This window comes from Aplysia californica, unplaced genomic scaffold (assembly GCF_000002075.1).
Source record: "Aplysia californica isolate F4 #8 unplaced genomic scaffold, AplCal3.0 scaffold00551, whole genome shotgun sequence".
Taxonomy (NCBI): Eukaryota; Metazoa; Mollusca; class Gastropoda; order Aplysiida; family Aplysiidae; genus Aplysia; species Aplysia californica.
The window spans coordinates 101,326-118,144 of NW_004797821.1; the positions used below are offsets into that span (position 1 = coordinate 101,326).

The following is a 16,819-nucleotide window of genomic DNA, read 5'->3' on the forward strand; positions in this document are numbered from 1 at the left end:
GGGGGGCTGGCCACTGTTGGAGATATATGTGTTTGACATCTGTGACATTGATTGATTTGCCACTGTTATTGCTGGTAGAAGTAACGCTTTATTTGTTCGAATTATTGTTTTGTTGAGGAATGTGAGTTAACATCTGTGTTATTGATTTGCGGCTGTTATTGCTGGCTCATGAAGAAATGTTTTATTTGACGTTTTGTCTGCTGAGTGGATGGATAGCGTGATGATATCCTTTTCTCGTGCATGTCCACACCAATAAGCTACGGGCTATTATTAGTTTTAAATAATTTTCAGACGTCATTGAATTGTTTATGTTTCTGCGTTGTGGATAATGAATCAAGTGAAAGGCTGGTTAGATATGATGTTTGTGGGTGGTTGGCGGGTGCTCTGGTGTGGTTTGCTTCTTCTTTCCTCTTAAACATCTATCGTCTTTATCTCCCCTCCTTCGTTTTTCTGTTTGTTACTCTCTCTTGTAACACTTTTAATCTTTGGCGCTTATATGACTTTATTGTGTTACGAGTGCCGTAAAACTCTTACTAAAACTAAAGATATGATGTTTGTAGATTTGTTTTGTGTTACATGTACTGTCGAAACTGTTTAAGATGGTAACTGGTTGTGGAGGAGAAAAAACTGGTTACTTTAGACGGGTGACCGTCTTACATTACACGGTGTCATTATTATAATGTAGACAGAACTCAAGGGAGGAAATGGGAAATGGCCTTTTGCACAGGTGATTATCTTATACAGGTGGTCATTACTGCATGTTTGATTGTACTTTCTTTTTCAAGATTATTTTACACACACTGTCATCGTTCATTTTTCTTCAGCTTCTCTTTTTCTTCTTCTTCTTGATCGCATCACACTTGAAGTCTGGTACCTGTTATAAATTGGGCCGTCCTGCTCAGTTCATCTGTCGGCCCATACAGCTTCTCTTGTAGTGTCAAGTGGGATTCAGCTTTTTATTCACTATAAGAGAAAAGATATAAATGAGCAGGTGTTTGGAGGGCGTGTCCTCCTTGATTCTACCTCTGTTATTTCTGTCCATCAATCTTACTTTTTTCTTATCACTAAATGGCAACTATTGTGTTTGTGTTCGTCTTTTCTGTCTTTTTTGTCTTTTCAGACACTGCCTGTCTTGTTACTCTCTTGTAACACCTCTAATCTTCGGCACTTGTAATATGGCCTTATTGTGTTGCAAGTGCCCTAAAACTCTTACAAAAAAAGGACACTGCTTCTGCATTTTTTTCGTGTGCGACATGTTTTAGCTTTTACACGTACCAGCAAGATGTCTAAGATTGGGAGATCAGTCTCTTAGGAGAACATCTAGGAAGAGAGGTCAATGTCTCACTGCTAGGTCTTTTTCTTATCTTGCCCTATCTATCTGGAGCTCTCTCCAACAACATTTGATGGGTACAAAGTCCGAGACAGTTTGAAATTAATTTGAAATAATACTTTATGAGATGCCATTTTGTTAGTTTGTCCGTCTTGTTCGTAGTGCTCTTATGTTCATAATGTGATGTGCATTTCGTTATTCATTGGGCTGCGAAAGTATGACTCTGTGCTCATGTTTTATTGTTGGTCTCAAGAGCGTATGTTTGCATGTTTATTCATTTGTGTATTGTGTTGAGATATAGGTATAGTAAAGCGCCTAGAGCTGTATTGTACAGGTGCTATAGAAAATATCTGCATTATTATTATTATACATGTATTTTACGTTTCTTATGCAGTTTTGAAGAAATAAGACATGCATTCGAAGATCATCTGCCATTCAAACTTCTTTCTTTTTCAATCAAAATATTTTTTAACACCTGAGTTCAGTTGCAGTATTTCTTTATTTTGCCAGTTTTTTGGATGTTGTCTATTTTTGTTAAGTCAGAAAATCGACCAGAAAGGGAATAAAAAAAAAAAAAAGAAGGAACACTCACACACACACATGCGCACACACACACACACACACACACACACACACACACACACACACACACACACACACACACACACATACACACACACACACACACACACCCACACACACACACACACTCACACACACACACACACACACACACACACACACACACACATGCACACACACCAACAGTTTACTGTCCAGCTGTTACTTTCTTGAAGTTGTATTATCAGTCATGATTTTTGTTTTTGGCAGGATCCATACGCAAGTTATGATTTGAATGACCATGATAATGACCCTATGCCGAGATATGATGCTTCTAATGAAAACAGGTATTTATTGTCATCAGTACTTATTTTGCTTTTACCAAATCAAGCATTTGGGTGCATCGTTAATTCTGTTGGTTTCATGCTGGACTATGGTGAGAAGAAGCCTGGTTTGAATCCTCGATGGACGTTTTTGAACCTGGGTTGTTTGGGGGAGTTTTTAAGGATACTTTGTTGGAACTGATTGGTGTTTGAACTCAGAGGTCCCATCTCGTAGATAACACTACAGTACTGAAAGTATTGAAAGTATATAAATGCATATAATTACTTATTACCTGTTATATATCAAAGTACTTGACAATTAGTACAAAACCCTATGCTAGTAGTCTGCTTTTGTGAATGATTTTTGATTCTAGGTCTTGCCATGTGTTCTTAGAATAGTGAGGTTGCTTAATTTAAGTTTATGAACTTTTCCGGTGATTTAAGTCTTGTGTTTTTCTGTTGGCCATGCTATGGAACAGCTGTTTCTTTCTAAGCTGGTTGCTTAAAACTGCTTTCATGTCATCAGTTTCTGTGGTGAGGCGAACCCATGAAATTATTCATGGTAAATCCTGTTTTGTAAATCGACTGCGAAATTTGTGCAAGAAATTATTGTAAACTGGTTCTATTTCTACAGTGTAGTCAGTTTCTATGGAGCAATTGGTTTCCAGTTTGATTGGTAATATGATACAGAGTACAGGACTGGGCTGGAGTGGGTTGGGTGGATTTTGAGTTTTTCCCATATATTGTGTAAAAAAACTATGCCCAAATAGACGTAAACATTTCCCTCCAGAGCAATGCCATTACGACCTCAAAGAGGAAATACATGTATATTACTGTAAATGTTTAACGCATAACTCTTCTTCAAAATGTGCTTTGAATCTCACTGGAAATTGCAATACCTAAGCATGTATAGCTACAAGAAACACACCCATAAAAGAAAAATATTGAAAAAATAGTTTTAATTAAAAAAATTAATTGAACACAGAAATAGAAGAGATGGGACCAAAATTGTTTTTTTAAAAAGAGAAAGGGAGGAGCAAAAGAAAAAAGACTTGCACAACGGATAAGAGTGTGTTTATATGTGAGAGAACTGTTCTAACTTCAGATTAATGAAGGCGGGTGGTTGGAGAGTGCCACTGGTGGGTCCTACTACTTTACTTTCTCCCTGTTGTTTCTGTCTGTCGGTCTTACTTTTCCCAATACTAAACGACCATCATTGTGTCGATGGGCTTCTCTTTTCTCTAATGAAACAAACAAATGATCAAGAGTTGTTTTGGAATGTGAGAGGGAAATATAGATTGTAAAGTGCATAGAGCTTGATGTTGAGCGGGGATTTGTGCTATACAGAAGCTACCTATTCGCTACCATAGAATTACAAAGTTCTATCTGACATTTTTGGCCGTTTTTAGTTACTAAGACCACGAGATTTAAAAAAGCCAAGTGTTCTACCTGCTCTATCAAAATCATAAGAATATTCAGAGTTGTTAATCTTTGGTGTCAAATTTCTCAAAACTAGGCACACAGCAGATAGAACTTTGTAATTTTGGGGAAGTGTATTGTTATTGATCCCCACTGACCGGCGGCAACATCTGTGTGTGACTGTTACAGGCATGGCACCAGGTGTGCTGGGGAGGTGTCTGCTGAGGCGAACAACACAGCCTGCACCATCGGGATTGCCCCCGATTCCAGGATTGGAGGTGAGCGGTGGGTGGTTGGCAGGTGCTCTTGTGTGGTCTGCTCCTTCTTTCCTATCAAACATCTGTGGTCCTTATCTCCCCTCCTCCTTTTTTGTGTTTGTTACTTTTTTGTAACACCTCTAATCATCGACATTTATATGACCTTAATGTGTTGCAAGTGCTGTAAAACTTACTAAAGCTAAGACTAAATGCAGATGAGCGAGTGGGTGTTTGGAGGGTGCCATTTGTTTGTCTTACTTCTTTTCTTTCCCTCTATCACTTTTTTCCTGCTCTTAACAACAGTACTGTTATTGTATGCATATGGTTTTCCGCACTCAAAAGAAATGAGTACATGTTGGCCCACTTTTTTTACTCCTAGATAGGTCTACAAACTTACACTTTCTTTAAGATTTAAAAAGAAAATATACAGCATAATTTCTCTGTGGTGTTGCATGATATATATTTTTTAGTACAGTATCAAGGGAACACCAAGGAGTCTTTAAATCACCCCTTACATGATAACCCTCTACATATAGATCATCTGAGGTACCAGAGCTATGTTGATTATTCATGAATGAATGAAGTTTGGACTGTTGCGTTAATAGTTGCTTATGTTATGGGTTACCTTAATCCGGTCCATTTTCACATTTTAAAAAATAGTTTCCTCTTGTCTTATTATTTTTCTTATTCTGATAAATGTGTTTTATGAGTTGGTCCACTAATGGCTATAGATACAAAGTATAGATGCAATTTTTCCCATCCTCCCAAAATACAAGAATATGTTTCAAAGTAATACAGCAAAAGTGTGAAAGTCCAGATGGCATGGAGTGAGTCAACCAGTGCTGTAAACTGAAAGACAAGATCTGCACAGGAGTCAGGCTATGGCACCAAAAAAACCAAACCAACTTCATCTCTACATAAAGTATTCATTCTCCCAAAAAAATCAGCTTCTCTCCACATGTGTATTTGTACAATTTCTGTGCTGATAGAAACTTCTCACATACATAATTAATTGTCTTAGTGGGTTTTTCTTCCCTGCAATGATTCAAGTGATGTCTTTAACCCTGAGTATGTATGCTTGAATTTCTGTGGTTCGTTTCTCCCAGGTATTCGTATGCTTGACGGTGAAGTGTATGATGCTGTTGAGGCTGCTTCCCTGAGCTTCAATCGCAGCCATGTGGACATTTATTCAGCTAGTTGGGGCCCTGATGATGATGGGAAAGTGGTGGATGGACCAGGAAAGTTGGCCAAGGAAGCCTTTATCAAAGGCATTGAAAATGTAAGGCCTAGCAAAGCATATGTTGTTAATTTTCTTTCAAAACTTTTGTAGAAAGAGCTTTCCAGTGGTCTGATTTCCTTTTAGATTCATTATAGATTATAAAGTCGGTACTGAATTGAATAGTGGGCTTTATGAGAGAATTCTCTATGGGGTTTACTTTTTTTTCGATCGTTATTAAAAAACCCAACTGTCTCTATCTTTGTTTGTAAGAAATGTTTTATGGCTATTACCCCTTCATTCAGTTTTTTATCTGCCTGTTTCTTTCATGATACACAAAATTCTTTTGGATTCGTCTCTGCCAGCGGCTCTCAAACATATATCCATCTCACCCGCAAGAAGTTTTTGCTTATTTTGTAAGACCATTTCAGACTCTAAGGGATCACAGTGTGAAAACAAAATGGGGGAATAATAGTTGGTGTAGTCAGCAGTTGAGAAATGGATCATAGGACTTTTTAAGCATTGAGATGGCTATTTCTCAGTAAATCAGCCATTGAAAAATGCCATATGGAGTCTTAAAGGGTAAAATATTTGTTATTTGTAATAACTCAGTTGTTGAGAAATTCTTTGTAGAACCTCTGAGCATTGAGATTTCAGTTGCAGAGTAATTCGGCATTCGATTGTCATGTTACAGAATTTCCAAGAGTTACAGTTGTTATTGCAAAATAAAGATTGCTATTGTACAATAAGTCCTCTTTTGAGAAATTGGTCGTGTGACTTCTAAGAGTAACAGAGGGAAAAGATGTAATTGTATGACCAGAAAGAGTGGTTGAGAATGTTGCACACTGAATTACTAACCACTTTTACTTACTTCTTTTGTAAAGAAACATGAAGGCAAATGCTCTCAAAGCTTCTTTTCTCTTGAGAGTAAAGACTTTGATTGAAAAGAAAAAATTCAAAGTTTGACCAAAAAGAGCTATGGAGAATGGTGTACACATAATGACTCCCTAGTCATTTTGTTTGCTTGAGAGTTTCTTTGCTCTTAATTCCAATTGTTTTATATAAAGTGCAGTGATGGCAAAGCCTATAATGTTCTTTTGCTTTAACTCTTTGAACCCCATCGGAAGCTGGGAGGGGAGCATTCGGCGGTACTAACCCTGTTCCCCATCAGACGCTGGGAGTGCCCAGTACTAGTGACAACTGTTCCGTTTTATCTAGTGCTAGTTTTTGCTTGTTTTTTGGAACTATTCCCGAACCAAGTTTTTTAGTAATGACTAAGCCTTTGTTTCCGCTATTTAGAAGTAGGAGGCCGAAGTAGGAGGCCAGCTTTTGGGGTTATAATGAGATGTAGTGCACTAGGTTTAGGTGACCGTAAAAAAAACCTCTGGGAAATGGGTGGAAAAAACTCAGGGCTTAAAGAGTTAAGACTACTAAGAGTAAAGAGCTATTGGGAAGAGAAAAGCTCAGTGTGTGAACAAACATTTGTGCTTGTGCCTAAAGAAAGGTACAAAAATTCGGATTTTGACCATTTTGAGTTAAAGGGTTGCACCTATAGAATATTCAATGCAGAACACAGTGGTTTTTTTAATTTTTGAGGTATCTCAAGTAGTTTTTGAGATATTGCACATTTTGTGAGGTAGGGTATAAAGATCTAATTTGGAGAAAATTAGGATACTTACAAACTTGAAAAAAAACAACGATTCAATTGTTTCTAATGTATTTTTTAAAGTTGAAAATTCATTTTCAATTTGGCATTTAGTTGACATCAATATCATGATTAGAATCTAATGGTAAAACATATTGGGGGGGGGGGGGGCCTCTCGTGGCCTAGAGGTTAAGGTGTTGGCCTCTCATTCAAAGGTCCCGGGTTCGAATCCGGGTAGCGACCAAAAAATTTTCTTCTCTAAAATTGTCTCCTTTCACCTCCTTTCCTGTTCTCTAGCAATGTTCTGTTGTCTGCTTTCATTTCCACTTTCTGCACCCACCCCCTCAACTCCTTTACCCCCTCCTCTGGGCTCCTGACTCTTTCTGCAGCCTTTCTACTGTTACTCCTTGGCTCCTCCTTACTGCTGTCTTTCTGCCACACCCCTGGTCTTCTGGTAGGAAAGATCTACACCTAGCCTTCTCGGATAAGGGCGAAAAATCTCGGAGGGCCCGTGTGCAAGTTGCGCACGTTAAAGATCCCTTGGTGGTCTAAAATTGATAAAGAGTAGGCTTCGGCCGCCACCCGGGCAAAATTCAAAATTTCCTACAAACTAGAAATATTAGATTTGTCCTGCGCGCTCAGTTGCACGCCGTAAAACACTTTACAAAAACAAACAAAAAACAAACATATTGGGGAAGAGAAAACATGCTTCAAGAATAGATTTTAACACCTTCTAAAAGCAGTTGTCATTATATCTTAAAAAAATACCCTAGTCTTAAAATTATTCAAAATAAGATATTTATATGAAAACCTTTTTAACACATTGTTAAAAAATTGTGGAACTATCATTTTTTTATGGAAACACATTTTGGTCAAAAAAATGAGTTTTTGTCATTATCAGCCTGTAGCTCAAAATTCTCTGTTGTGACTTTTTGTACCCTTTTTTTAGACACACACACATATTTGATCAAAAGAGCTGTAGAATTAGAGAATATGGCACTCTCTATAAGCTTCCTTTATTAAATATTTGTATTTCTTATAAAGGGCCGTGGCGGCAAAGGCTCTATCTTTGTCTGGGCCTCTGGCAATGGCGGCAGCGCTCACGACTCTTGCAACTGCGACGGGTACGCAAACAGCATCTTCACCCTGTCCATCAGCAGCACCTCGGAGAACGGCATCAAGCCCTGGTACCTGGAGGAGTGCTCCTCCACCCTGGCCAGCACTTACAGCAGCGGCGCCTACAACGAGAGGCAGATTGTGAGTCGGGGGAGGCATATTGACTGGGAAGGGTTTATTTTTTCGTTGAAGAAAGTGAAATCTTTTAATTAGTTCATTTGTCAGAATTATTGTTTTAGAAATAGTCTGAGTGGTATTTCTGGGATGGTTATTGTTTAAAAAAAAATTTTTAAGTGTTTTTACGCCTCGTCCTCCCAAAGCATTACAACTGAGATAATTTCCTGTTTTGTCCAATGCACGTCAAGTAGAATACAACATCTAAACAAAACAGACTGAGTAACTCAATAAAACATTTCCATCAAACACATGCTGTGGTAAAGAGCCTAACCAGCTCACCAAAAATGCTGGTTTGGGGTATGTATTAATATAATAAGAATGAATTAGTTTTAGGTCCCTTTCAACTCTGTTGGTAAATTTTACATCCAGGGTATCTGACGAGACAGAACAGAGTTAGTGCAGAGCTTTGGAAGTTCACAAATTTAACTGATATTTGTTCTAGGGCCATTGGCACCGTAGCCAATCCCATAAATGATCTCATCTAATCTGTATCAGTGAGGATGTAAAATCATTAATACCTTCTGATGTCCTATTTTCCTTTTGTACGAAGTCACTGTAACTATGTCTGTGTGAGGGGAGATATTAACATGTTCTTATGCACAGTTGAATTGGTCGCTTTTAAGCACAAGAGGGCTATCCCGAAAAATGCTGTTTTGAGAAAATGAAAGGAAAAGTTTTTGCCACTTGTTCAGTTTCTTTAGAAGACAGGGAGAATTTTCTCTATAACCAAACAAATATACACACCAATGAAACTAAACTTCTCTTATAGGTAGGGCAATGCCCACTTTTGTTGTAGGTCAAGATTTCTGGAAACCCCCGAAATCTGGGTTAGCCCCACTTGTCCTTTAAAGTGACCAATTGTTAATGGGCTGATTTATCAATGTCATGCTCATACTGTGCCGTAACAACATAGGGGGAACTGTTGCTTTTCTTTCCGCATCCTTATTATCATCATTTGCCTCTACTTCTCTTATATGTTGGTCACTCTCTTGTGAACTGCTATTTCCGGGATGCCTTGATAGTGGAAGCAGACTTTGTACTGTTGAGGCTAGAGAGGTGAGCAGAGTAAGCCCGATTTACCCGTTTAGACATCTCTGTTGACATTTACCCCTTGGCGCTCATAAAACCTATGTAGTTGCGAGCGCCGTAAAACCTTTCTAAAACAAAGAGCTTCTGTTTGACACAAACAAATGTGTCTACAGGCAACCACAGACCTGAGACAACGGTGCACCACCACCCACACGGGCACGTCAGCGTCTGCTCCTTTGGCTGCGGGAATTGTGGCTCTGGTGCTGGAGGCAAAGTGAGTGTTCTCTGTGTGAGGCTGTGTGTATGTGTGCGGGGAAGAGGGTGGAGGGGGTGGGGGTGCTTAATGTGTTTTAATTTTTGTCTGTGTCTATGTCTGCTGGGATTGTCGCTCTTGTGCAAAAGGGCAAGCGGTTTGTGTGTGTGTGTGTGTGTGTGTGTGTGTGTGTGTGTGTGTGTTTGTGTGTGTGTGTGTGTGTGTGTGTGTGTGTGTGTGTGTGTGTGTGTGTGTGGTGTGTGTGTGTGTGTGTGTGTGTGTGGTGTGTGTGTGTGTGTGTGTGTGTGTGATTGTGTGTGTGTGTGTGTGTATATATATATATATATGTAAACGTGTTTGTCTGTGGTTGGGTGACATGGACATGTGTGCTAATCAAACTCTTTGGAAAGACTTTTTGAACATGAAAAATTTCTTCTCTTTTCTTTAGCCGAGACCTAACCTGGAGAGATGTCCAGTACATAACTCTCATGACGTCTCGGTCAGATCCAATCGAAGATGGACAGTGGATCGTCAACGGAGTTGGCAGAAAAGGTATGTAGCATTTTAACTACTTCTTGCGCTCATTGGCGGCAGGTGTTCTCTTAGGTTGTGCACAAATTTAATTCTGTACCGAACCATTTGGGCCCAGACCTCCCTGAGAGTGCAGGACCTCTACACCTGAGCTCCTTAGGTGTATGCACTGCCGTAGCTTGAGGTTTGTGGTCGGTGGGTGGCAGGGTCAAGTTGACATCTCCTTGCATGCACAACTTTCAATGGGAAATGAAAAGGGGGGTGGGGGGGTGGGGTTGTAGTAACAAAATAAAACATTTCTACACTTTGTACCTCGTTGAGATCGTTAAAAGTGGAACCCTTTTTTTCCGTGTCTTTCTTTTTTTGGATATTTTGGAGCAGAAAAAAATTTTCTTTTTATATAATGCCTTTATTTTTATATCCTAACGAAAAATAGTGCTTGATGTTAAGGTATTAGCTTAATACCTGTAGTGTTGGTCTTTGTCAGGTATTGTCATTTGCTACTTTCTCAAGGGAACTCTAAGCCCATTCTAAAATTCTTGGTTTTTCATCTTAGTCTCTCATTTTTCTCCAAATCTCTTTTGGTCTTCCTCTACCCATTTTGCCATCTGGAGTCCCAAGAGAGGGCAATTCTGAAAATGTCCTTATTTGAGCCTTGGTGAAATAATATGGTAAATGTCTTGCTCGCTAGCTGCGTAAACAGATCAATGACATTGTCATCAGTCAGGTGAATCCTTTTGAAGTCTTGTGGTTTCAATTAAAAAATTAATCCCCCCCCCCCCTTTTTTTTTTTTACAGTAAGTCTTCGCTATGGTTATGGACTAATGGATGCTACAGAGATGGTGAAGCTGGCAAAGGTGTGGAGACAGGTGCCAGAGAAACATGAGTGTCTGATCACATCCGATGTTCAGAACGTGTAAGTTTATCTTTTAGCATGCTGGAGTGGGCAACAATGGGATTTGCTACTGGAACAAGCGGACAGTGAATATGCAGCTTATACACGTCCTTCATTTCCACACTATTTGCTGAGATGCAGTGATTCAAACTTGTAGATTATAATTAAGAAAATGTCCTATACTTGCCAAAATGAAACTATAGCTTGTGTATGTGTAAAACTGATATTTCATTTCTGATAAAGTTTTTTCAGACTTAAAAACTGTGGAAGTGGAAGCACTTTCATATTTATTGAATTATTTCTCAGTATTTATAGTACAGTTAGGTGCAAACTTGATGAAAATCCAGGGTTTCACTGGAGTATTAATTTTTGTGTCCTTTGGGAAATTTTACCAACCAAGCTTGTTCGCAAAAGAAGTAGCATGTAGTCCACTATCAGAATTATTTGTTCTGCATCTAATGTAAAGGAAAAGGTAGATTTGTCATGTTCTCGTATCACAAGCTGTTGAAAGGCACTAATAATATTTTATTTTTTACAATGTGGCTCTGAGAAAACCAGTTGGAAGGTGAAACATTTTGAAACTCATATTTTGTTTGTTGACAAACATGCTTCATCCTTTTGAGCATTCTGCATTTTGTTTTGGTGTAATTAGATATTGCTGTAAAAAAGTATGGTTTCGAAGGTTACTGGGGTCTGAGGGATACATTTTGAGAGAACAGCTGCAAACATTTTTCTTTGTGAAGTTGCTGAAGAGTGAAATGAAAAATGGACAGTTCCATTCTTTTTTTGTGCTGCTACAATATTTAATTTGCATTGATTTTCCTCAGAAAGATTGGGAAGTTCTCTTTCATTTAGTTATGTTACAGTTGGGGGTTGCAAACTTCCGTCCATCCTCTGGTGCAAAAATTGTCAACCTTTAGGGAAAATTGCAACAGTTTGCACAAAATATCTATGAAAAATTTTTTGTTTGTTTTAAAAACCTTGAAACTAAAGATTTAGAAATTGCTATTCTTTTTTTTTCTCCATAAAACTTTTGTTTAAATTAAATGTAAAGTTCTAGGGCTATTTTAAACAACGTCTCGAAACAACCTTCTGCACCTGTTGACAGATTTTTTTTGGAATTTCCTGTGTTTTTGCCTTTGGTAATCTCGTCTTTGGACTTAACTAAGCTGGTATAAGTGCATCTCTTTAATTCAGAGCATGTATTCTTGTTGTGCCCCACAGACCACTAGCCAGTGGCAATAAGTTCTCCAGCCAAGTGTTGACCAACGGCTGTGTGGGAACCTCGACTGAGGTGAACTACCTAGAACATGTCCAGGCTCGGATCAGCCTTACGCACAGCCAGCGAGGCAGTGTTGTGATCTACTTGACCTCACCCAGTGGAACCCGCTCCAAGGTCCTGCCGGCCAGAAGTAATGACGTCGCTCCCGGTGGCTTTGATAACTGGCCATTGTTGTCAGTACATTTTTGGGGGGAGAATCCTCGGGGGACCTGGACATTGGAGATTGAGGAGGCCAACATGTACAACAGGCGTTCTTCTGGAGGTGAGTTGTTAACTCTTAGTACATGGTGCGCCACCTAAAATTGATGCACGCCACCACTCATTTATTTTCTTTGGTAGAAATGATCCACTTTATCTATAGTTGATCTTTATGTTTATTTCGTTACACTTAAATTTCTTTGCAGTATGATGTTTATTTTATGCAAATATGTAATATGGGAGCAGAGTTATAAAGAAATTTCTAGTGGGTTGTTGGACTGAAAAAGTGATAAAGCAACTGGATGCATGCGAAGGTGGAATAGAATAGATCAATATAATTAGAGAACTCAGTTACTGATGGGCGCACTTGTTCAGTTGTTGGAATCTGTGTGTGTGATGTTTGCAGCTGAGCTCAAAGATAAAACCAACTAGGTTATCCTTTTTCATTTGCGGGTGGTTAAAGGACGCTGCTACCAGGTCCTTCTTCTTTTCACACCCTCCTTTGTTGATTTCTCTCTGTCTGGAATAGCATCTGTGGTGTATTGGTAAGATGCTTGGTTGATGCACACAGGAGACCTGAGTCAGATTCCCGAGTGGGGAGAAAATTTTCATTCTGTATCTTGGTCTTTCTATTAGGATATTGTAACTCTCTCAGCCAGGGTTCACCCTGACAGCCAGGGTCGGAAGTTCTCTTTTTGAATGATTTAAATTGTGTTAATGGGGGTGTAAAAACACCTGTTTTAAATTTTTAGAAAATATTTGTCTGACTTGTTTCCCTTGCTCTCATATATGACAAGTATTGTGTTGATGTGCTCCTCTTTCTTGAATCTCTCCATCCTCCAATAATTTTTCAAGTTTATGCTGGCTGTGCTGACTTCATGGATTTTCATGCAGCTGATTTAGATGGTGTTGGCACTGAGAGATGTTGATGGTCTGCCACTTTTTTTGTTTTCTCTTCGGTTTTGCCTCACATAAGTAACTTCTTTTAAAGATGTATAACTCTGAATTTGGCATTTCTAAGCTGTTTTTATTTTAATATGTGAGGCATCATGGTGAAATCAGGCGCTCGTCAAAATAATGAAATCGAAGAAACTAGCATGTTTTTCAATTTTTATAACAATTTTTTTTTTAACTAAGCACCTTTAAGGTCCATTTAAAAACATATTTCTGTGTGGATTTTACTGAAAAATGTTGATTTAAGTCACAGAAATGTAATTTTGCAGTGTCTAACGGCTTTCAAACTTTGGAATTTGCCAAACTTTGGTGGCCACTTTATTGTTAATTTTACCTCTGAGACCAGGCGATCCCACCTCCTTTAATCGCAAATATCTCGACTACTGTTCATGATATGAATATTTTTTTCCACCAAAAACAAGACAAATGTACAAGCTTTGAAATGATACCAATAACTCCACATGCCCAAAAACTGAGGAGCGCCTGATTCCACCCCCCGGGGCAGTGCCACTGACTGTAGTGTCTTTAGGCCATTCCCAAAGGTGGGACATTTCTCGTTCAAGCACAGTAGAATTGTAAATGGGCTGATTCATGTCACGCTCATAACTGCCTGATCTACAACAGGGAACTGCTGCTTTTTCTTCCCTAATCCTCAATATTGTCATTTTCCTCTACTTCTTTTGTATGTTTGTCACTCTCTTGTGACCTGCTATTTCTGGGGTGCCTTGATAGTCGAAGCAGACCTTGTGCTGTTGAAGCTAGAGAGGTGAACAGAGTAAGTCTGATTCCCTGTAAAGACTTCTTTGTTGACACCCACCCCTTGGCGCTCATATGACCTTATGCCGTTGCGAGCGCCGTAAAACCCTCTTCTATAATTAAAAAAAATAAAGATTCCATCACGTCGTGACACCTATGTATAGACCATTTTTATTTTGTCAAGTTTATATCATTTATAGTTTGACACGATTATACTTTTTTAAAATGGGGTTGGGGGGAAGGGAAGGGGAGCCACATATAGACTATTAGACTATTTTATTTTTACATTTCCAAACCATAATATTCATTTTAATACGTGTAGACTCTTTTATTTAAAATCTTTAGACAAGATGTTTTGTCTCTGTGTGGTCAGGTAAGTTGGCTTCATGGTCCCTGGTACTTCACGGGACTCGAGTGAAGCCCGTGAGGCTGCTTAATGAAACCTCCCCGGCCACCACCACTAAGACCACAGCAGCCACCACTAGCTCAACATCAACGACAACGACAAAGAAACCAAGCACACCAAAGGTGGAGGTAAGAGAGGGAAGAAATAGGTGAGGTGTAAAGGCAGAGGTATTTTTGTTGTTGTAATTTGTAGTATTTTTTATTGAGAGTCCTGGCTTTGGGCTTGCCACAAAAAAAATAATTTGTTCTCCGTCTCGCGACCTCAGTGCTTTTTTGTCGCATCTCCATTTTTTAAAAAGCGAAAAAGTGACTTCTTCTTAAGCTCATTCTTTGTTATGAACTGTTTTCACTGTTGTCATTAATAATGGAGATACGACAAGGAAGCTCAGAGTTTGCGATCTGATAGGACATTGCTAGCATGCTTCCTAATGAAAGGTATGATGAAAGTGAATTTCAGATTGATCCTCAAAAGGGGAGGAGTATGTGAATATTAGGGGCTGTGCTGTTCATCCAGTGATGGACTGAAATGGTGAATAGTAAGGATGAAACGAATGGATATGGGAGTTATTTCGGAGTTGTATGATCCTTTAGAGGCATACGTGTGACTGTTGGTGAGCACTTTTACTTCACGATTTTTAGATGAGCAATTTTGGTTATGGACTGTTACTCCTGAAGCAGCCTGCCACCTAAAAAGTGTACAGTGTTTGGGCTGCCCATCATTCCGAATTCAGCAGAATTATCGCAATTTTTATTCAATTTTACGAAAATACGATCGTAATTCCCTGATTCCCATTTTTGTAAAATTTCGGCTCTCCCAACTCAATGCCAACTTTCCCTGTGTATAAAGAGAAGAAAAACTACCAGACCTGGAAAGTCTACGTCACTATGTCAGGTGCAGGCGTCTAACTTTAGCATCCTCTTTGCCGTGAGCACTTGTAGTCACTCAGTACCACATTAGAAAAACATTAGACTTTAGAAGTGCTGAATCCAGGTAAGGTAAACATTTGGTTGACAAGGTGTTAGCAAATTCCTGCCTTTTTTTTTCTGAATGTGACAGCGAAGGCCAGTGAGAGATTTTTTAAAAAGTGGATAATTGTTTGAAGTCGAATACAGTGACCTTCTGCCCTCTTTTCTTAACGCGACCAGTGACGAGCCCGTCAAGACCACTTTTTTTACCATGCCGTTGTGTTACTTTTATACTTGCTTGACTACAACCCCTGTCCTTGACAGCCCAGGGAAGAAGACGATCTTTGACCGTATTATGAATTTTATAGCCAGATTACTAATTTTCTATTTACTGCTTACTAAACCATATGCCGGTGGATGGGCAGCCTTGCAGTGTGTTGACGAGGGTGTGAAACATTTACCTATGCAGATAGCCATGTTGATTCTTTCTTATGTGGGTTTTTTTTCTTCTTTTTTTGTGTCCAGGCCTGCCACAAAGAGTGTGCCGGGGGCTGTACAGGGACCAGGCCCGAGGACTGCAATGAGTGTAAAAATTTCAGGGTCAGCTCCACTAGGTATGTGTATTTATTTCACCAAATACGATAACAAAGATTAATCTTCTTCACAGATATAATACCGTAATAATGTATAAACTAGGTACATATTCAGTACGCTAATAGTATTCTGATAATACAGGTGTTAAAGATCATAATGTATACTTATTTAACGAGATGGTTAAGATGGTTGGAGTTAATGGATTATTGTAAAGAGGACCTAGATCTTTTTTGTTGCAGTGCAGAAGCACAGGTCTTTTACTTCTTCATGATGTTTTAATTTGAGGAAATAAATGATGCTGGTTGTCTATATAGTGTCTCCTCTATTAAGCAAATTGAGTTCAGTGGAAATGTGGTTTGTTTATCTGAAAAATGCTTGGCGCTCCATTGAAAAATGAAGAAAACAAATGAGTTCTTTTTTAGCGTAGCCAATCTACAACAAAAGCTTGTAAAGCAATGATATAAAAAAAATTTATGCAAATTTCTTTTGGATACAAAGTACTCAGTCAAAAGGTATCGGGTATCTTGCCTTAACCAAAAAGATTAACTGATAAAGAGTAAGAGTGAGCTGGCCAAGAAGAGCATAATTTTAAACTGTATATTATGGGCGACTGGACATTGTCAGGATACTGCAACGTTATTGAGTAGGACCAAGTGTACCAGGATTCCTTGAGGTGTCCTCTCTGGCTCAGAGCTTAACATGTAATGAATCGTCATTGCTTACCGTTGCTAGCTGCCGTCATTCACACCTTTATACTTAAAGTGACCTTTATGTTATTGGTCCACATTGTTCCTGTGTATACTGAAGGGAGAGAGTCGTGAGCCTTGATCACCAGATCATCAATATCTGTTTCAGACTTGGCACCACAGAGAGAGATTGCCTGTCTGATGTGGGTGGGTGGAGGGTGCCTGTGGTAGATCCTACTTCTTTCCTCTTTCCTTTCATATGATATTGTTGTTTTGTGCCCCCCCC

General features: G+C 39.0%; 1 protein-coding gene across 1 annotated transcript in view; it reads left to right on the forward strand.

Moving 5' to 3' along the window:
* The window catches only part of afurin2 (furin-like prohormone convertase), a gene marked incomplete in the record, with an annotated part of 87,440 nt that overhangs the window by 58,969 nt on the left and 11,652 nt on the right, over positions 1-16,819 (forward strand). Inside the window, 10 exon segments of the mRNA NM_001204473.1 lie at positions 2,162-2,238; positions 3,823-3,911; positions 4,997-5,169; positions 7,796-8,008; positions 9,247-9,347; positions 9,775-9,878; positions 10,656-10,773; positions 11,977-12,296; positions 14,316-14,476; positions 15,779-15,867. Of these exon segments, the coding sequence (NP_001191402.1) occupies positions 2,162-2,238; positions 3,823-3,911; positions 4,997-5,169; positions 7,796-8,008; positions 9,247-9,347; positions 9,775-9,878; positions 10,656-10,773; positions 11,977-12,296; positions 14,316-14,476; positions 15,779-15,867 (1,445 nt within the window).